The sequence below is a fragment of the Brachypodium distachyon genome, chromosome 5 (assembly GCF_000005505.3).
Source record: "Brachypodium distachyon strain Bd21 chromosome 5, Brachypodium_distachyon_v3.0, whole genome shotgun sequence".
NCBI classification, from domain to species: domain Eukaryota; kingdom Viridiplantae; phylum Streptophyta; class Magnoliopsida; order Poales; family Poaceae; genus Brachypodium; species Brachypodium distachyon.
The window spans coordinates 7,331,230-7,353,243 of NC_016135.3; the positions used below are offsets into that span (position 1 = coordinate 7,331,230).

Below are 22,014 nucleotides of genomic sequence, written 5' to 3' on the forward strand. Positions count from 1 at the left end.
TGAACTTGCCCACTGCCTTGGTGTGGGAGGGACCGTCCTCGCTGTCCGACCACTCGTCCAGCGGTGCCTCGAAAGGGAAGTTGGGGTGGTAGTAGTGCACCCGGGGGAGGATCGTCTCGGCGATCTCCCTGGCGCCTGACGCTATCTACCTGTCGCAAAACTTGGAGATCCACACGTCCAGCACCCCAAGCTTCCCCACTATGTCGGAGAAGAATGGGATCAGGGTGCTGACGTCCGTGCCGTCCACCTTCGCCGCCTGGGTGATTTCAAGCAGCTTCTCGGTCTCCTTCCATCGTTGCTCCGCCAACTTGTCATGATTGCTGCACGAGGACACCACCGCAAGCTTGGCCTTTCGGAGGAGTTCCGTCAGTCGCATGATCTCCGTGGCCTTCCTCACGTTGTCCTCGCTACAGACCCGGGAGCGCGAACTCGAGGGGTAGCTCAATTCCGCCAAGGAAAGGGCACCCATCAGGAACTGGTGCCCCTGATCGTAGATACTTGGGTCCTAGGTGATTGGGTCCCAAGTCGCCCCGGCAAGAATGCCGAGGTCTGGTCTGGAGGTAGCGGCGGACGATGATGAGACCCCCGCTGCCATGGTTTGGCCGTGTGGAGCATCGTCCCCTTGCAGGGGAGCCGCCTGCAGCTCCCCTACCACGTATTCCTCCACACCTGCGCCCGTGGGCTGCGGGTCTGGTGGAGGGGCTGCGCCCCTGGCAAGAGTCATCTCCTGCTGGGCAGCTGCGGGACCCGCGCCCCCGGCCTGCAAGGCCGGGGATGCGCCGCCGAGCCCCACTACGGTAGCGGCGGTCGGCACCACCACCGTCGTGTCTGGGGCGGTGGGGCTGGACACAGGAGCCACCTCCGGCTCGTCCTCCAACTCAATGACCTCGACGTCAGAGGTGAGGTCGATCATCGTACTGCCCGCCCCCGTGGTGGGCGCATTGGGACCTGCGACAAGAGCAAAATAAGTTACTTCGAGCCAAGCTGAGGCACCCGGCGACGAGCGCAAAGGAATTCTGCATGAGTACCTTGCGGGGTCGCTGCACTTGCGGGGGGAGATATGTTCCCCTCTGCCCCCTGCAGGCTGGGTTTCGCCTACAAGCCAAAGTGATCGCACGATTAAGGGTTAACGTGCAGAAGGAGCATGTACAGTGGAGTCAGGGGAGGGGTCTGTACCTGCTGCGAGCTCCTCCTCCTCTGGGACCGGGTCGGCAGCAGGCGTAGTGGCGGCGCCGCTGGTCCTCGTGCCGATCTGACTGGCACTAACGTTGGCCCGGGTGCGCGGCTTCTTGCTTGGCGGAACGGGTGCAGTGTCGGTTCTTCTCCTCTTGCCCGCTCCTGCCTGGGCGCCGTCCCTGCAAGGCATCAACAAAGAAGCAAAGGAATCAAGGCAAGCACAAACTTGTAAAAAAAAGGGGGAGAAAGATGTCAGCTTACCTTGGGGGCTTGAGGACCATGTTCTAAAGAGCTAAACATTTTCTTCTCACCGGTCATGTGATTCGTACATCCGGAGTCCATGACCCACTCCTTTCCTCCGGATGCATATGCCTACGAAGAAAGTTAGGCTCGTTTAGGCACCCATGTCTTCATGGGTTCCTGCATGTTAGTAGAACTTGAAGAACACAAGTCATCACGGAAAAATGCAATGACAAATTTTGGCACCCAAATTTGAGGTTTCGCATGTTCTCCACGCATTATGGTTGCAGTGAAATTAGCTCCCACTTTATAATCCTTACCCATCTTCAGAATGTAAGATTCAGTGGCATGGAATATCCGGTAAGCACGTGAAGTATTGGGACGCTTTGAAGCATCCTTGCGGGGATTCATATTTCCCACAAATGGAGAACCTCAGTACACTTCCCTCTTCCCGGGACAAATTTTGTAGGGTGTCGCACCGGTGGCACCCGGGGTAACACCGTTGCTCAACGCGTGGGTCGCCTCGCTTGCTCCCCGCAAGGACGGCACCCGGGGCAGCACAGTGCGAGCTGCCCGGGAAGCCACCAGCCCGGCAGGAGCCTGGGAAGGGGGTTGCCCTAAAGCAGGACTAGCCAGGCTGCGGGGGTTACCCTGGATGACAGCGTGAAGATCCCCATCAGGAGACCCCCCGAGAAGCTCACTTGCCGGGGAGGGTGTCTCCTGACGTAGGCGCTTGCGACAGGGCCGGTGCCCAGTGCAAGAAAGGTATCGACGCCACGTGGCCGCCCGGCAGGCTCCTTCTGTGCAGGGCTGGTTGGAGCTTGAAGTGTGGCACAAGCCAAGCATTAAATGCTCGACAGGGAAGTGGTTTCCTGTCTAGTCAACCTACAGTGAGTAGCCCGCAGTGAATCTAGGGCGCGTATCGCCCTAGCCACAGTGCTTTGTACCGTGCATGCATGCCAGCACAGCAAAGGCAAGCTGCCTAGGGTTTTTTGTTCGGTGCGTGTCCAAAAGCGCGTCTCCCATGCAGACCGAGGCACCTATGGTATCCCCTTGACTATAAAAGGAGGACCGATGCCACTGGTCAAAGGGGTCGACTCTAGCTGGGTTACTATTCCTATAGATTTAGTCCAGAAGTAGTAAGTAGCCATTTGGCAGAAAGGAAGAGAGCGCCCGGGGACTCCCCCGGCGATCTATAAACACTTGTTCATTAGCTAATACACACTCAGAAGCAGGACGTAGGGTTTTACACCTCCGGGTGGCCCGAACCTGGGTAAACTTGCTTGCTCATTGCTACGCTTGTCATTGGCGTCGTCGGCGATCACCGGAGCGATCCCCATCGCCCACTGCCGAACCTAAAAGGGGGTGCCCAGCATCCCCGGTGTCTAAGCCCCGGGCTACGACATAGGGGGATATTGCTCAGGGAGCCAAGCATCACCGTTGACATTGTACTTCCTCCCAAAATTGATACCATCCTTGCGTCGGCGAGGAATTTGAAGACCAAGAATCTGGTTCAAGATTTCAATCCCTTGGTGACACTTGAGGATACCAGCCTTAATCTGATTTTTCAACTTAGCATTTTCTTCAGCCAGTGAGAGATCACTAGGTGAAGGGTTAGTGATAGCAGTGCAAGATCCACCAATAGAAGTAAAGCTAGAAGCAAGATCAGGTGAATCAAATGAAGTAGGAAAATCAGTTTGAGTCACAGCATTTGAAGTAGTAATTTGGGGAATGTTGTTCAATGAAGAATTGCATTTAGAACATACTTGAGAGGAATCATCGTTTTGAGGTAAGTTGACTAACTTAGCATTGCGATCAAGATTCTCATATTTGAGATCCTCATAAGAGTTCTTCAGATTATCATGCTCAAGTTTGATCGAAACATACTTAAGACTAGTCTCAGCATGAACTTTCTTCAGATCCTTGCACTACACGATGGACCAAACGCAGGAGCAATTAACTGCCGGGAAAAGTCAACTTGAGGTGGCAATGCAACTGCCGGGAAAACTTAACCGCCAACTAATCTATTTGGAGGCACATCAACTGCCGGAAAAAGTAAAGAAAGCAAGGCAGGCAAACTGCCGGCAATCTGCAATCTTTACAGGCACACAAACTGCCGGCACAACCCATGAGAGGCAGTTTATCTGCCGGCACAACTAGGACGACAGGTGGGGCCAACTCAATATGCGCATCTTGTTATCTTTATCCTATGTACATGACCCCTCAGCCCCAAACCCGTATATATCTCCCACGCAATTCCCCTTCACCCACCGTAGGGTTTCAGCCCATAGAGACCCTAGCGTCGCCACCGCCATGACCCCGCCGCCACCCAAAGCTTTGCCGACCCCGCCGCCCGTAGCTTTGTCCTAGTCTTATCCCGGCCCTCGCCCAAGGGCAGCCCGAAGCTCCGCGCTCGCTGCTGCCGGTAAGCTCCGACCTCGTCGCCGCTACCCTGAAGCTCCACCTTTGCCACCACCGCCCTTAGCCCAAGGCCAGCCCGTAGCTCCACCCTCGTCGCCGCTGCCTCGACACTCCGCGCTCGTGCAGCTGTAACCCGAACCACGACTCCGTCGCTCCCTGGCCGATGTCAATGCCCCCGATCCGCCACCAACTCCTGAAATCGTCCGCCACCGCACCCCAGCGCCGGCGATTTCTCTCTGACATCTCGCCGCCGTGCCACGCTCCTCCACTGCCATCAATCTTGTCCGCCACGCCACGCCCAACGCCGTCAATCTCGTCCGCCAGGTGCCTCCCTTTCACCGCGCCCTCTACCTGCCGCGCCATTCACCGAGCAAGGCTACTGCTAGGTGCGCTCTGTACGTACTGCTATTGCTCATCTCTTCCTCCTTGATCTGCCAATTGGTTTTTGGTTCTACAGATCCCGCAGGTTGTGATTCTCCTGGTCTGAATTTTTATGCATTTTTGCTGCAGCGATTGAGCCACCACACGCCTGCGTTTTCTCTCTTCCTCCCTGGTTTGCATCGATCTCTTCCAAGGTAACCCTCGATTCGTCTCATCCTCCCCGTCATTAATGTGGCCAATTCTGTGTGATGGTATCATAGTAGTAGAACAAATCAAGAAGTTCTACAACTTGTACAAAGTAAATTTGTATTGGGTTTCAGGGTTTCCTTTCCTATGTGTTCTTGTTCGATTTGGATGCTTAAGGGACAATTTCTGAGTTAACATGCTATCCTGCTCATACCCGTAAGAGAGTGTTAAAAGGGGAATGAAGATTGATTGGGGTTAAAAGTGAAGTAGTAGTACAGAGAGATTACTCAATGATTGCCTAAACAATGTGTACAGATAACTGAGAGAGCTAAACTTAAATTGTTAAGCAGTTTACATGTCTAGTTTGTACTCTATCAGGTTCAAGAAAATCAGCTGGTATTTTTAGTTAATCTAAGTGTCCTTTGGTAGGGCATGTATAAGAATTTAATTTCCACAAGGGTCAGAACTATTTAGACTAGCTTACTCATAAATCATGTAGTCAGAGTATAGTTCTTGGCCTCACAAATTAAAAGGTGCGCATTTTACTAACCCTGCCTCACTATTTTCAGTGGATAATATATTAGCTGGACAATAGTATGTCTTTATGTGATTAATAGGGAAGCTGTGTCTAGGTATATATAGGTGAAGCTATCCTCATGGGGAGGCAATTTACATCTGAGGCAACCATCAAAACCAATCGTTAAACACACTTTCAGGTGCGCTTTAGTTTTCAGCCAATGAAAATGAACTGAACCGATACCAAGATAAGAGAGTGAATTAAACTGAAACTATATGGTAATCCATCACATTTCAGAGTGTTATCTTTGCTCTATCACATGGTGTTGTGGAAGTCCAGACGGTGCGCACAAGGAATGAATCACACTAAAATTGATCTAGCTGTGAACTGAAACTATCTAATTGTATATTTCTTTGAAGGATTATTTCTTGTAACTCCTATTTACCTCATAACTCATATATGTAGCTAGAGGTGGAACAGAAGTCCATGGCGAATTCAGCCTCACCGCCACAAGTGGATTGAACTAAAATATGTTTTCTTGGAATTAATTATCTCAGGTTTGTATCTTCTTCTCTTCTTGCCCAAGATCTGGTTTTGGTTGCTATGCCATGGCGATGGATTGTTTGCTGCTACTGTATGTAGCTCAGTAGTATTACTTGACAAACCTTATCTCCTAGTAGGTGCTAGAGCTGCTGCTGAGTACTTGCCAAACCTTCTTGTTATTGCGGCTCAGCTCAAAGGCAAGTAGGAGTTGTACGTGCATTGTTGCTGATCTTTATCAAATGAAAATCTACTGGATAGTTTACTTGTGAAATAGCATTAAAATCAAACCTGTAGCTAAACAATAATGCATGTGGATTAATTATGGATAAACTAACTATGATTTGATTCACCTTACATGTTTAATTATTTGTATAAACAAATTGAGAACATGGTGCAGGCTGTACTGTGTATTTTATACCATAGCAGCTCGCAACGTTCTTAACCTCTTGATTTATTCTCTTCTACTAAAACTTTTAGCATGTGTCCAATTTCATGTGCAGATCCATGGGGCAAACAATGCATCGGCCTGTGCTTGTGGAGTTCCCAGCTTGTCGCATCAAGGGATGCATGCTCCTGAAAGGTAGATACTTCTGTTTCTTCTCAAGTTAAAAACAATTTCAAGGATCTGTTTTCATATGATTTTCTTGTAGAGATCTTTGTGTGAGGTGGTAACAAAGAATCATGCAAGTTTTCCTATTTATGTATTTCTTTGGTATTCCAGACAGTGGCTAATACTTTATCACCCCCCTTGTATATGTTTTCTCTCTTGCTTGCATTTAAGTATTTGTCTCCTTTTGCAATAGATTTCTACAGTAGATTTAATGTCTAGTTATGCCATTAACACTAGTTATGTATATCCACACTAATGGTTAATTGAAATTGTGGCAGTTATGTCAGAATTCTATGCAATGTAAACTTGTCGATTTTTCAGCAATCTTAGCATCTGTCATTTCTCAATTTTTCAGGCAACAAAATCAGAGATTTTGTACATGTGCTGGAGGCTCGTCGAACCGGATAAAATGGGAGTCCCGTAACTCATAAATAGTTGTTGGGCCGATAGTCTTTTTAAGTGATCTTTCTAGTTTGCTAGGCTTATATAGAGGCTTTGCAAAATCTATATCAGTAGATGTCATACTTATGCGTGTGACAGTGCTTGATGCTCCTTTTTGGTTCAGCGTGAATATCAGAAACATGTGAATACATTATGCTGTTGTGATGCTTATTAATGAAGAATAATTGTGGTGGAATGTGTAAACTATATTATTTTTAATTGTGAAATTGCAATCAAGGGCGGTTTATTTGCCGGGGAAGGCAGGAACAGCCGGCAGACAATCTGCCAGCGAATGTAGTAACTGCCGGCAAAATTATTTGTATTGACGGCAGAGAAACAGATTTGAAATGTCCAAACTGCTGGGAAATGCCTGAACTGCTGGGGAAAGCTCTTTGCCGGCAGACAAATCTATCTGCCCGCAAAATACTAGACCTGCCGGCAAAACTGGCGCTAGCAGGGCATATAGACTGCCAGGAAAAATAAATCTGCCGACAAATACTTTTGCCGTCAACAATACAGCGGGCAGGGAAAACTGCCGGCAAAAAATCTTCACCGGCAGTTTATATGCCCCGTATAATGACTTTTGCCGGCAGTTTGGGTGCCCTCACGTCTGGTCCGTCGTGTAGTGTTATGAGACTCTTCCATGGCTCGAAACTTAGACTTGAATCTTTCGAGTTCATTAGCCACGTTAGTGTTCTTCTTGATCTCAGTGATAAGCAAGTCTTCTTGCTTCTCAACAATGAACTGAAGTCTTTCATATGTCATGGGTTCAGGTTCTTCATTATCAGTTTCATCATTATCACTAGAATTCACTTCAACTTCACTAAGAGATGATACCTTAAGAGGATTTTGCCATGAAGCATGATGGTGAGTTGCGATCGTTTCCGGAGGCATCTTCAGATGAATCTACAAAGTCAAACGGTGAAGTCTTCTCTCTGGCAGATGAAATAGCTATGGCCAATCTGGCGACGCCGTCTTCAAACTCAGAGTCAGATGATTCTTCAGACGATGAAGAATCTGAGTTCCATTCACCAACATGTGCTCTAGAGTAATACTTCTCCTTCTTCTTGTGAGCTGAGTCCTTATTCCAATCCTTCTTTTGTGACGGTTATGGCTCTTCTTGTGAGGATGTTTCTTGAATCCCTTCTTCACCTTGTCTTCATCAGCTTTTGCGAGACATTCAGCGATGAAGTGACCTTTCTTGCCACAGTTGAAGCAAGCTCTTTTGGCCATATCAGATTTATTCCGATGAGTAGATTTCCGATACTTGGAGGAGCTGGATTCACCTTGGTGCTTTAGTTTGTTTCCAAACTTTCTTCCAAACTTCTTACTGAACCTCTTCACAATCAGAGCTAGCTCGTCACTGCAGTTGGATTCTTCATCAGACGAAGATGAGTCTTCAGATTCTTCACTGGAGCTGACAATCTTCTTGGATGATTTCTTGGCCTTGAGTGCAATGTTGTTTTTCTTCGAACTGGATCCAGGACCATGGATCATCTTCTTTCCTTCCTGATCAAGCTCATGGGACACAATTCTTCCAAGCACCTAGGTAGGAGTTAACTCCTTAAAGTCTGGCCGATGCTTGATCAACTCACAGACAGTGGTGTACTCCATGGGAAGAGCTCAAAGAAATCTTCTGTTTTGCATCAAGTTAGTGATATTGTGATCATCAAGAGTATTCAGCTCATTCACAATGGTGCTCATGCGATCATAGTGTGAAGAAACAGTCTCATTGGGCTCAAGCACAAGTCTGTCAAACTGACTGATGAGGTGAGTAACTCTAGAATCTTTGACAGTGGTTGTCCATTTATGGACTTCAGCGAGAAGATCCCAAATCTTCTTGGCATCAACAAGGTTACTGATCTTGTTAAACTCAGCATCACTGACAGTTGAGAAGATGATATCACAAAGCTTTGGCGTTTGCTTGATACTTCTTCAGAGAAATAGAATCATATCTAGAGATGGGTCCCTGAGGAACAAAAAAACCGTTTGTGACTGCTTCCCAAGCACAAGGATCAGTAGATATGATGTGAGTCTTAATCCGATTTTTCCAAAAGGCATAATTGGTACTGCTAAGAACAGGTAACTTCCCTTCCTTAGACATACTTCTTCCTCAGGTGGTTAAACCAAAACAAGGAGACCTTGCTCTGATACCAAGTGAAAGATCGAGTACGTCACAGAGGGGGGGGGGTGAATGTGACCAGTTTTAATTCTTTCTTCAAAAATGAAGACTGAAGACAGTCACAGTGCTTCAACAACAGAGATTATACTTAGCAATTTTAGAGTAGCAGCGGAATGAAGAAAGATGAACAAGTAGCAGTAGCGATCAAGACAAACAAAGTGAGAACAATTATACTTCAACAGAAAGTATGAGATTGAGGAACAATATCACCAGAACACGAAGACACGGGGATTTGTTTTCCGAAGTTTGGATTGTTGGCACAGTCCTACGTCTCCGTTGAGGGGGTTGAGTCACACAAGACTCGCGGACACATAAGTCCACCCAATCCTCCTGAGCAAAGACCTAAGTCTCGCCCAGTTACTCGTGGTAGATCTTGAGGTGATCTCCGGACCTTCACAAACTGGTTGATGGCGAATCACAAGCTTCGATTGCTCTTAAACACTAACTCCTAGCCATCTAGGTGATGCCAATCACCAAGAGTAACAAGCTTCAAGTGCTCAGCTAGAGAGGGGATCCTATTCTTCACGCTCAGTTCAGCTCGAAGGGTTTTATCTGGTGTTGTTCAAAACAACTCACTGGGGGATCACCACCGAACCCGTTCGGGGTGGGTCGTCTTATATAGCCTTGGCCACAGCCGATCTAGCCGCTGTGACCCGTTGGATAAAGTGATCCCTGAGACTCCAGCTCGCACTTAATCTCTTTGTCTCACAACGGTTAGATTACGTGGTCAAAACGGAAAGCGACAGATTTTCAAACACATTTGAAATCAGAGTGTAGACTTCACGCGGAAGTTTCTGTGAAGCCCGAAATGCTTCATTCTTCACTCCGACGAAAAACACTCACACAGAAAATGGTTTTCGCCAAGCTGAACATGAAGAATAGGTTTCACCTGAACCAGCTCCACACTTCAAACCCCCCTTAATAGTACGGCGTTCCTATACTCAAGTGAAGGAAAAAGCTACGGAAAGACCTATGAAGAAAGTTACGCTTCACATTCTTTACCATTCTTCACTGAGTTTTTCATACTTCAAGCCAGTACCCGTACTTCAATTTTTAGGGGTCGTCGATGCTGGTTAAACCAACTCTTCTGAGGAACTAAAACCTAAAACACTCCTTGTAACTCATTAGTTCCTCAACCATGATGTCATCATTCATCAAAACCCATACAGGGGCAAGGTTTCCCTTTCAACAACGGAAGAAACGAAAATGCAACGGCCACCCTCCGGACAAACAAAAACAAAGACAAAGGGAAACCACGCCGGACAAACAACGGCAGGGGAGCACACGAAACAACCTCACAGCATGCACCAAGCTGCCAGCCAAAAGAACCCGTGGGGTGAAAAAACGGCGGCCATGTACGCCGATAGACGACGTGTCGAGACACGCACGCTGGGACAACCAACCATCCCCGATGACGAAGCACAATCGACGGCTTGCTGGTCCGAACAGTACACGTCCACGACCAGCTGCCGGCAAGAGGAAGCAGCCCAACACGTGACGGCTAGAGTACCCATCCCCGCCACCCTGAAACTAGACCCAGTAAAAATCGTCGACCGCGGAACAGCGACGGCAGCAGCACAAGAACTAACAAACAACGGGGCACCAACCGGCAACCCCTCTGTATAGGAGCGTCGAACCCCCGAGGTGGCTTGGGGAGAGAGCCCCCGGATGCAAGATAAAGCAGGTAAACCACAGGAAGGGGGGCCACCCAAAAAAGATGCACTGTCGAGAAAACGCAAAATACACGGGCACTTGCTGGGAGATGAACCAGCAAGACACAAACCAGAACCACCTGTATCGATTCACAAGGAAGGTGAGGCCAAAGCGGAAAGAGCACGACCTCGCCCCAGGCACGTCAGAGAAGGGTTGAACCAAGGATCGGGGGGCCTCCCCGCGTAGGGCTGGCTAACGAGCACGCTCGGTTCGTTAAGATCGTTATCGTTAACGATCTGAGAGCATTGTTCGGCTCGGTTCGTTAAGAGCTCGCGAGCTGATAAGGGGTAACTCAACTCGGATTTGGAAAAGGACTCAAACTGCAACTTGACGCGGACGAAACAAAAAAGATCTCGCTAACTCCGACTAGAACAAGAACTCCATGGAAACAAACCTAACCGTTCTACGACAGGAAGATAAAGTTACGCAAAGTAAGGACTTCGACTAGCACAAGAATTAGATGAACCGATGCAACTAGGCTATGGCAAAAATCTAAACCTAATTTTTTTTTGGCTTTTTCTGTATAGGACGAAAACAAAACTAATCTATGGGATGGAAATCGCTCACCGAGTAAATGTTGGAAATCTGATACCAAGATGATAAGGGGCGGCCTGATCTTCTCGTTGAGCTCAGTGTTGATGGATGATAATTCGCGAGACGCTGACGAATCTCTGGTTGTTCCCTCGTTGCCAATGCAACAATTCTCAACCCTAGTTGATATTCGCAACACCACACACTTGCGCACGTAGCTGCCGACCACGAAGCGGTTCTGCAATCTACCAATTCCCAATGGAACAATAGATAACACTTAAATCTTCAGTAGCAAGAACACCAGATCAAAAAAAAGTGATGAAAATAAATTCCTGATCGAATCAATAAGGAATATAATTTCAGATGAATTCTTGTAGCAGTTCAACGAAAGGTTCTGAATAATCTAAACGTGGTCTAACTCTAATCGTGGGCGCCCCTCAACTTATATAGGGTGGAGTCCAGCAATCTAATTGGACTCGGACCCGAACTTGGTTCAACCCAAACTTGATACAAACTGACCCAAAACGTTGGGTTCAGCCCAAACTAGGGGCACGCAGGCCCAACTCTCATCATGCACACACTTAGACAAAATAGCATGTCGTGCGCTTAGTTGATTTCCTCCTCTTCATGTGGTGCGCCGGCCTCTCTCTCCTCCCTCGCGCTCTTCTTGATATAGGAAATCAATGGCAATGGATCTTGCTGCAACTCTCCTCCTCCACGTGCAATGCTTGAGTCATCTTCAAATCTGATGATACATAGATGTATAGAATTAGGTAGTATAAAGCTCTCATCAATAAAAACATCAGATTCAATTAAAATTGAGTTCACCTGTTGTTCAACTAGTTTCGCACGTGCTCTTGTTATTGGCCCAAGTCTAACTTCCTTGGGCTTGTCTTGTGCAGCAACATCATCAATTGCAGTTGATGACAAAGGACTGGTGATGTCCTCATCACGAGCGCTCGTTAAGCTCGTTAAAAACTCGTTAAGACAAATAGATGGCATTATGTTGATCTAAATTTTTTGGCATTAATTATTTGTTTGGGATAAATTTGGGCAGCAAACAAGATATATTAGAAGCTTAACAACGCTATAAAGATCGGAAATAAAACAGCAAAAGAGAAATAACAACACAATTTCAACAGCAAAATAAGTTCGAATAGCCACTCACAAGTGATGTACGAGACGAGCTCCCTAACAAACCGAGTTAGCGAGCGTTCAATAAGATTGTCGAACTTCGATCTTTTCGTCTAGGCCTATTCCTGCGCAAGGCCACTCACAGCGGGCCACCCCAAAAAACTCGCACTGTTGCGAAAAATCAAAATACATGGGCACTCGCTGAGGTGGCGCGTTGTGAGGACGAGAAATAGGTCCCTTTTGGATTGAGAGTTATATTCTTTAGGCAGGGTGTGGCCTTATTTGTTTGAATTTTTGTTTCAGCTTTTGGTGCTTCTAACTCCGGTTTGTACACATACCATTTGTTGTTGAGAAGCACGTCGGAAGGCGTTTCTCTCCAGAAGCTGCAAGAAGCACCGCGGACCTGCTTCTCAAATGTATAAACTTTTACAGCAAAAGGTGAAATAGAATACCAAACAATCACGAACGAACATGGATACATATCCGACCCGACCTCATTGAAAGCGAGCAAAACCCTAGACAGTGAAAAGCCCAAAGGCCAATACCCCGTAGCTTGAAAATGTTGCCGCGTACGCAGGCCGCCACCGCCGGCAAGCGGAAGATGCTCGCCAATACCCTCGCCGTGAAATCAACCAATCCTGTCTCGAAGAAAACGCGCAAGCAGAAGAAGCATCGCCCACTCGCCGAACAGGACCAAATCAACGCCGCCGCCGCTGCAGGTGAACCCGCGGGCGGTGGAGTCCTCCTGTCGGCCGCACTCCCGCCGGCGCGGCAGCTCGAGTTTCTCCTCCGTAGCTTCGAGCACGCCGCCAAGATGCGCCTCTCCCCCCTCGAGCTCGGCGCTTACTCCGGTTTGTACACATACCATTTGTTGCTGCTCCTGTTTAGTTCGAGAGTCAGCATGTCTCTGCTCGTTGCGCTTGTGCCTAATTGTTCGATGGATTATAAAAGATTTCTGGATCCGTTGTGCTTTGTGCAGAGGGATGCATGGTGCAGCTCACGGAGGGGGCGAGCCAGGACGTAGAAAGCTTCGGTGACCATGTTAAGAGGACCTTCGGCGCGTCGTGGAAGGAGGACCTCTGTGAAGGAAATCTCATTGAGGGGTTGGTCGAAGCGGGCAGCCCAGCTCTCCTGGTTATCAGCTTGGGTGCGCTGAGATCACTGGAGCTTCTGAGGTACTTCGTAGCTGTTCTAATTCCATTTCTTTTGAAACTTTTGTTGTTCTGAATTGGATCGCATCATTTGCACTGTATCCTGTCGAAAAACTAGTGAATAGGAGAACGTTGAGGAATTTCTATCTTGTATATCTTCAAATTCCGGTTTGTTGCAATGCAGCTGTTGTCCTGTTTTGATAATACCAGTATTTGCTTTCTAGGGGCTTGAATATGTTTACTAGAGGATGCCGTGCAGTAAAGCTCTTTGCCAAACACATGAAAGTGGAGGAGCAGGTATGCTTCATCTCGTCCTCGGTAGAGTTTTGCGTAGTATCAGGCTATTGGAGTTTTCCAGTCACGTGGTAACCCGTACCCAACATTTTGGTGCATCCACCTTCCATGTTTGGTTGCAATCTGTTACTGCAAATGTTGCTACCTCAGTGCTCATTGTATCCCCTTCCTCTTTGCATGGATTGTTCACTTAGAAAGCAGCCTCTGTAATTCTTTAAGGCCTTGTTTGGCAGTGAGCCAGTCTAGCGGGATTGGTGGGGATTGAGAGGGATTGAGGGGAGAATGAACTATAATCACTAAATTTGGGATGGGTTCAAACGAACAAGGCTAAAAGTGGCTCTCTGAATTTGGTACCTCCATGTTGATACTGGAACATTATTTTACCCAAGTCTTTCTTATATTTGTATTATCTGTAACGTAGCTACCAGATTCATAGCAACCTCCTCCGAAGCATGATCCTCATCACATGGTCTTATTTGGGGTAGAAGCTAGCAAGATAGCACATGACCTCTTTGCCAAAAAGTGGTGAGCGCCATGGTAGAAAAAGGACAGGGGAACAGCATGCCAGCACAACAGCAGGAACTGATGCGTACATCGGCATCCAGCGGCAATTGAGCAACGTATGTTAGTGTACCGCAGATGAGGAGTAGCCTTAGTCATCCTGTTTGAGCTCAACAACCACTTCATTGGTTTCTAGGCGGCAGCAATATCAATATCAGCATGGGGTGGTTTCTGACTGACAATGCCTCCTCTCACCTTTCCCATCTCACATCTCTCCTGCTTGATCAATCCTGTCTACTCTGTGTGTTGCGTGAGTTGAGGATCTGTTGGGAGAGAAAACCTAAAGCTCTGTTGTACACAAGGTTGCCCAGCTGCCAAATTTTCTCCTTTTATCTCTCTCTCTATCACATTGGTAGAGATAATATGAAAGCATCAAATTTGTAATTTACATGATGTGCACCAAAGTCCAGGCACATCGATAGGCATGTGCATGATGTGCAGCTGAACAGGGTCTCAAAAAAATTAGGCCCCCCAAATTATCCTTAAGTACTTCAGTAATTAGTACAGATTTAATTAGAGTTAAAAATAAAAATAAAACAGCTGCTAGCACCAGTGCTCCTAGGGCCCAACTCAGGCTGGTCTGTGCGCCTCCACTTGTTGGGTCGCTGTGCACTCTAGGTCAGACTCAAGTCTCGGTCGATTCTGTTTGCTGATCGATCGGTCGATTCTGTTTCTGGATCAATCGATTCGATTTCTGATCTACTGGCTAGTTCCAAGTCCTGCGCCACGATCAATACAAACCTGCAGACTTCGCTAAAAAAACTGGCAGACTGTAGCGGAAGCCAATCTGATTTTCCATCGTTGTCCTGATCGATCTGGTTTCTGTTTGCTATTTTCATGAGAGAATTGCCATGGTATCACTTTGAAGAACCTAAAGTTCAAAAATACCACTCAAATAACAAGCCTTTCCAAAATACCATTACAAACTATTTTTTCACTCCAAAATACCACTAGACACTAACAGCCCCTAACAGCCACATAGATAGACATATGTACCCTTGCTTCTTCACAATTTCAGCAACTTTTGGACAGCAGTTCAGGACAGATTTTTGGGACATCGTTTGGACAGATTTATTAACTCCTACTGCTTAGTGCTTAGATCATTTATCTTTGCAACAAAGTATATAGATTGCAAAATCAATGGCTCTAACTACTGGCCATCTTCCTTGGATACTACCAGCTTGCAAGATCAAACAGCTTCCTTTTTCCCATATCTCTGCAAATGGTAATCAGGGGCTGCAAACAGCAACACGCTGGCCAACTCCCAGTTGTAGCGCCATGTCACAGTGGCATGGCATCACCATGGAGCAGAGGATCGCCCCCTCCATTTTGGCTGGGGTGCTTCTCCCGAGCAAGCAAATGGTGTACTCCATCGACGTCGTGTCACGGCACAGCATGATCTGTCATACCTCGGTGCAGCCATAGCCGAGGTCACGGGAGCACTGGAAGGGCAGAGCGGTCGTAGCCAATGTAGGGGGCTGAGCCGAGGTCGTGGCAGAATGGGAGCAGCCGGCCGGCGAGGCTGTGCGGGATCGGCCAACGGCACGGCGGCGCAGGACCTGCACGGGCACGGTAGCACGGGAGCGGCTTACTGCACGGCGTCACTGGTCCTGCACGGATGCAGCGTTATGGAAGAGGGAGGGGAGCGTCGGGATAGGGCGCCGCCATGGCTGCAGGAGTGCAGGGAGGAGATGCGAGCGGTGGATGAGGGATGCTGTTGGGGGATGAGATTTGTGTTTTGTCTTGTTTTTTTTTCAGAGGAGAACAGGGGTATCTTCGGGACATCAATATTACTGACAAAAAGTTAACAGTTTGACTAACGGAATATAATTGAGATCTCACGGTAGTGCTATATTGGAATGCTAAACCTGAGTTGCAAATTGCAGTGGTATTTTGGAAAGGCTTGTTATTTGAGTGGTATTTTCAAACTTAAGGTTCTTTGTAGTAGTATCATGGCAATTCTCTCTATTTTGATTGTTCATCTCCTCAGAGCTTAGGCATAGTAGAGCCTCGTACTGCCCGTCTAGTCATCTCCGGGAGAGTGAGACTGAATACGCTCGATTGCTCGTCTTGTTTTGTGGTCTCTAGTCATCTCCGGGAGAGTGAGACTGAATACGCTCGATTGCTCGTCTTGTTTTGTGGTAGCTATATTGGTTATATCAATTTTTGAAATTTTAGGGTCTCATTTTGCATTGTCTAGACCTCGGGCTACAAATTCCTGGTGACGCCCTTCCAGAGTTCTTGGGTGAACCACAATCCGTTCCTTGACGAATAGTTACATCGCTGATGAACCTTATTTTTGTTAGCTCGTGTCCTGCCACACGTATCACAAGCGACGAATCATATGAACGATACTTGTAGAAGCCATTTGATAACAATGGCAAAAAAACCATTAAATATATTTAATGTATTAAATCTTATGGGTTCGATAAATGTTTGATCTGATCACATATTTCAGTAAAACCATGTGGGCAGCTTTCTCATATGAACATTAATTTTTGTTTTGGCACCATAGTAAATACGTGTGTTGCAAATAACATTATGGGCATTTAGTTGTTCTTTTGCCCACTAACTGAATTTTTTAAGTTATCTCATTCTCGGTGCTAATATTTACATGTAGGCTGCGTTGCTTAAAGCTCGAGTTAATATTGCCTGTGGTACACCCAGCAGGTATGTGATCTTGGCCGTTCAAGTGTTTTTCTAGCTTATGTTTACTTTTATTTTTAAAAAGCATACAAAGGGTGCTTTGTATTTGGTGGAATCAAGGCAAACTGGGTTCACAATTCTGAAGTTCTAAGACTTGGTAGTGCTTTGATGTGTATTGTTCTTAGCTTAAAGATACATACTCCCTCCTTCCCAGTCGAAGTGTCGTTTTAGAAAAAACTCTGATACCAAGGCATACTGAAGGCATACTGCACGCATGTAAACCGGAGGAAAGCTGCATTAATTTCACGTGGTCAAACGCACCGGCTTACGCGCTAGCACACGGCCTAGCGCACGGGCTCTTTTTCTCCCGGGCCTTGCCTGGGCCAATGCATGCATGGGCATTGAATGGCCAAGGCCATCAAAGCTGCAGGCCAGGTGAGAATCCAAGCGACGGAATGGACGGACGGAGTAGTTAGCGCTAATATGACACTTATAACGGGAAAAATCTATAAACCTAAAACGACACTTAATCTGGGAAGGAGGGAGTACTTGTCAACTTTCCAGGTTCAACAGCTGTTATATAATGATATAAGGGTTATTTTGTCCACCACGAAGCAACTGCAATGTCTACTGTACCCAACATATTTTTTGTTTCGTTTTTTTACAACTTAGCTCAATTTTAAGAAGCTAGTAGATTCATGAAACATCCTAGTACTTCAAGAGACAGTGAATTTGTGAAATTTGTTACTTCAGTTTTGCAGATCTTTGAGTATATATGCTGGTAGTATGACCGAAGTGTCTTAACCTGCCTTTCTAGAACTCAAATAGGTAGTAAACTGGACTGGTGCTTGTCTTCTTCAAGGACCATAGCCCATAGCCATGTAGACCGTCATGGCCCCATTCCATCTCGAGTTCATGTTTTGTGGGGCAGAAGTTGGTCGTTTCCATCTGCCTGAACATTGAAGCATCAGAACCATGGTGGTCTTTCTGCATTGTGGGTGACCACGCCAATACTTGATCATTGAAAGATGTCCGTTTTCTTGCTTTCTTTTGAAGTTGAATAAGTAGGCTGTATCTAGAGACATGTGTTTTTCTTCTCATGCATTAGGTTCCCCATTGAAACTACCAAGCACAGATATATGGTAAGTTGATGTCTTTTAATGTTAAAAGGGTTGATTCAATTTTTAGTATAAATGGTCTAGTACAGAGCAAGATTGCCTGCTGTTCAACACAGCAATACAAATATTGCCATTTTTGTACCAAGGTAGCAACATAAGTGATGTGTCATATAGTTTTTTATTTTTTATTATCCTCTTATGCTGGTTTTTCCTTGTTTAGGATCAAGAAACTAATTGAAATGGAAGCTTTATCTCTGTCGCGCCTAAAATTAGTGGTGCTCGACATGCAGAGAGATCCAAAGTCATTTAACTTGTTTACCCTACCACAAGTCAGGTATCACTCATGGCAAAAACATTGAACACCCAAGAAACTCCGCAACTATTGTCATCTCAATTTAAATTTGTTGTCACTTTATCATGCAGCAATGAGTTTTGGGACCTTTACAAGGGATATCTAGATCAGAAGGTCAAGGAAGGCGATACAAGAATTTGTTTTTATGGCGCTGTTTCTGAGAAAGATGCCAATAAAGTCCTTTCAGCTGCAGAGTGAAAGAGTGTCTCGAGTACACACTGAATCAATCATAGTTGAATGCAAGAAATTAGGAATTTTCGTTGAGCGGTGTGATGACTCTTAACATTGTCAAGAGATCAATGTAAGAATGGTGTTTGGACTTTGGATCACTATGAATAACAGAGCAAGTGAGCACGAAATCTGTACAAACCCAAGTGTAGTGGTGCACTTGTGCTAACGTTGCCTTAAACAGCATAGTGTTCTACATTCGTGATGGCTCGATGCTTTATATTTCTTATCGCACCTCCACAAGGGCACAGTGGAGTTTGAGCTGAATTGCGTTCATATATACTCCCTCCGATTCTATATTATTTTCAAAATATTTAGACTTTTTAAAAAATATATACATTCATATTTCGACAAATTTGAGTCAAAAATTTAGAATCAGATGGAGTGCTTCACAATCGCATGGTACTCGGATGTAGCCAAACAGGAAAAGAGCATCTCTACCGGGTTTTGTAAACTTGTGTCTTAAAACCAGTTAGGAGAGAGACTTCTTTGAACTTTTTGTTTGCAAAAAATCGTTCTTCAGCATGTTCCCAATAATTGGTTCCTAATTTTTTTCCCATCTTTTTCTTTCTTTCTTATTCCCCCTCTTCCTCTCTCCTCTGTACCTCTCGTGCCGATGTGCTGTCGCCGCTTGCACGCACTGTCGCTTACCTGCTCGCGACGTCGCCTGCCTGCAGCGGTCAAATTGAGGCGTATGTCGGAGGGGTCCGTCGGGGCCAAGGACGGTCTGATGAGGGGATTGAAAGGTGTAGAAAGGTGCCTCTCGCGAGGCGCAGCTAGAACCCCCTTGTGCTTCTGGCGCGCGCTTCCCACAAACGCAAGGGATCGTTGGAATCTTCTCGCAGTATTTTGCCGGTGAGTGCTTACATTCCTTCTCTCTAGCAATGGTCGCTAGGAAGCCATACGTCGAGGCGGAGAAAACGGTGTTGCGTGCTCTTTCACGAAACCTCTGCTACCCGGGACGGCTGGTGAGTTCTTTGCTTCCGCTCTCGGCCCTGGAGTCACGTATGGATGGGCCAATGCTCACACGTGGTTGGAGAAACCAGTAGATCAACGCGCGGAGGTCAAGGAGGATAGTGCCACGGCTCCTCGTTTGTGCCCTAAGACGGTTGGACCACCGTGTCCCCTCCGTTGCTCTAGAGGAGGTCCATGATTCTGTGCCCGAAGACGTTCCTGCACGGGGACGAGCAGCTTTATTTGGTGTACTCGTCTTAATAGTTTAAATGGACCCGAACCTGAGTAGAAGTTTAGCACTGATTTCGATTTTGTCGAATTATCCGTACTAGTGAGTGACCATGCCTCACAAGTCCGTACAAGTGATATAATCTTGTTTCGTTTCGATGAGTAGCTTTATTTCGTGTGCTCATCCTAGCACTCCAAATGGACCCGAGTCCGAGTAGAAGTTTAGCACCGTCTCCGATTTGGCCGAATTGTCCGTCCTAGTGAGGGACCATTCCTAGCGAGTCCGTACAAAGTGTCTAGTCTTATTTCGTTTCAATGAGTAGTTTTGTTTGGTGTGCTCATCCTAATACCTCAAATAGACACGTTTCGGATCAAAGTTTAGCACTGACTCTGATTTGGCCGAATTGTCCGTCCTAGTAAGGGACCATGCCTAGCGAGTCCATAGAAGTGGTCTAGTCTTGTTAGGCGTTCTCAACCTAGTACCCCAAATGGACCCGAGTCCGAGCAGAAGTTTATCACCGACTCCGATTTGGCCAAATTGTCCGTCCTGGTGAGGGGCGATGCCTAGCGAGTCCGTACAAGTGGTCTAGTATTGTTTCGCTTCGATTGGAAGCTTTGTTTGTTGTGCTCATCCTAGTACATCCAATGGACCCGAGTAGGAGTAGAAGTTTAGCACCGACTCCGATTTGGCCGAATTGTCCGTCCTAGTGAGCGAACGTGACTAGCGAGTCCGTACAAGTTGTGTAGTGTTGTTTCGCTTCGATGAGCACCTTTGTTTGGTGACCTTATCCTAGTACCCGAAATGGATCCGAGTACGAGTAGAAGTTTAGCACCGACTCTGTTTTGTCTGAATTGTCCGTCCTAGTGAGGGAGCATGCCTAGCGAGTCCGTACAAGTGGTCTAGTCTTGTTTCGCTTTGATGAGTAGCTCTGTTTGGTGTGCTTATCCTAGTACCCAAACGGACCCGAGTCCGAGTAGAAGTTTAGCACCGACTCCGATTTGGCCGAATTGTCCATCCTAGTGAGGGGCCATGCCTAGTGTGAGAACCCGGAATTAACTTCCAGACCCTCCTTGTGTTTCACTTCATCAGTCCAAGATCAAGCTGATGAACACAGACAAAAAGAGTACCATTGCACAACAAAGTAAAGATAAAATAAACTTTACTATAAATATGCCAAAAGACTTACAAGTGCAATGTCTCATGACATTAATACAATCAGAAAATCAACGGAAATAAAATGCGTAGAGACTCCATCTCAGCCACAGGCAGCCGAGGTAATCCACATGACCTCACTCATCGGGATCCTCCGAGTAGATGTAGTTGGCATCCTCATCTTCATAGAGCTCTGAATATCAACAAAAATGCAATGCGACGAGTACACTACGTACTCAGCGTGCCCCCTCAGGAAACCTGAATAACTACATGTATGGCTTCAAAGGAAGGCTATATGGTTGTTTTGCATAAAAGCAATTTTATTTGAAATACTGATATTTTTTATGAAAGCGATTTTACACCAAAACAAGTTTTATATGATATCAATCCAATGACGTTCAACAACGACACCGGATAAGCAACGGCGGGATCCTCATAACCCGGCGGCACAATCGACCTCGTCGATCCCACACACTCACACACCAACACCACGAAATAGAGAGATGACAAGTATATGACCCAAAGTGCCACTTCACTCGTCCATTAACCGCGGACACGGCTATTCAAATAGTTTTGACTCTGCAGAGTTTGTACACTGTACCCACATGAAACCGACGTGTTACCCCGCTGCTGTCCTCCCGTCGGAGTAGCAATGGCGTCGATTACGTGACCTTTCAATCAACGATCCTTGGTATTGTCTCAGCCCGCTAAGGTTTCCCAGTCGGAGGTGTGTACGTCCACCGGCTAAAGGCCCCTCTTGCGCCAAACAACGGCCGCAGCCGCCAGGGATAGCAAGTCCCTCAAGTCTCCACGAGACCCAATCCACGACTTGGCCAAGACGCCACCAATTCATGCTGACCTAGTTGGTACGCCATACCCATATAGGCATGTGGTTGCACTCGTATGGTGAAGTTAGCGGTAATCAGGCATTTTCCCTTATAGGGTAGAACGGCAAACCACAAACTCAAGGGACTCCAACCCACTCCGCCAACAATCCGATGCCGCCATACCATTAGTAAGTTCATCAGAATAGTTTTAAAACACACCATCGGCACTTGTCGCACAAGTCCGACCACACAGCATCCAACATGCTCACAATAATTCAGTTTTAAAAGAATAACTCACACTTGAGATGACATACTCGAAAGAATGTGAACTAAATTATTAAGCAAGGCTAAGCAATTCTACTATGTGTAAGAATACTAAATAAACTATTCCAGGTATTAGGAGAAAGGCGACAAGCAGATCATGGTA

The 22,014-nt window shown here is 46.6% G+C and overlaps 2 protein-coding genes across 10 annotated transcripts; both read left to right on the top strand.

Moving 5' to 3' along the window:
* The first annotated feature begins 3,661 nt into the window (after nt 1-3,661).
* LOC104585299 lies at nt 3,662-6,738 on the top strand. 9 transcript variants are annotated; one of them, XR_002961385.1, is made up of 6 exons: nt 3,662-4,232; nt 4,348-4,412; nt 5,037-5,120; nt 5,387-5,478; nt 5,965-6,044; nt 6,430-6,738. XR_002961385.1 is itself a non-coding variant. In XM_024456387.1 (6 exons), the coding sequence occupies exons 1-5, from the start codon at nt 4,001-4,003 to the stop codon at nt 6,039-6,041; spliced, it is 522 nt and encodes a 173-aa protein (XP_024312155.1). In that variant the 5' UTR covers nt 3,662-4,000; the 3' UTR covers nt 6,042-6,044; nt 6,430-6,738. The 9 variants fall into 9 exon arrangements, 2 of the variants coding, with proteins under 2 accessions (XP_024312155.1, XP_024312156.1); XR_002961387.1 differs by having other exon boundaries at nt 5,391-5,478; XR_002961388.1 differs by having other exon boundaries at nt 3,662-4,223.
* Nucleotides 6,739-12,532: 5,794 nt separating this feature from the next.
* Nucleotides 12,533-18,630, top strand: LOC100844428 (uncharacterized protein C3orf26 homolog). The gene is made up of 6 exons (XM_010241461.3): nt 12,533-12,926; nt 13,055-13,250; nt 13,451-13,523; nt 16,702-16,751; nt 18,066-18,179; nt 18,269-18,630. Exons 1-6 carry the CDS (start codon nt 12,635-12,637, stop codon nt 18,393-18,395), a joined length of 852 nt encoding a protein of 283 aa, XP_010239763.1. The 5' UTR covers nt 12,533-12,634; the 3' UTR covers nt 18,396-18,630.
* Nucleotides 18,631-22,014: the final 3,384 nt, after the last annotated feature.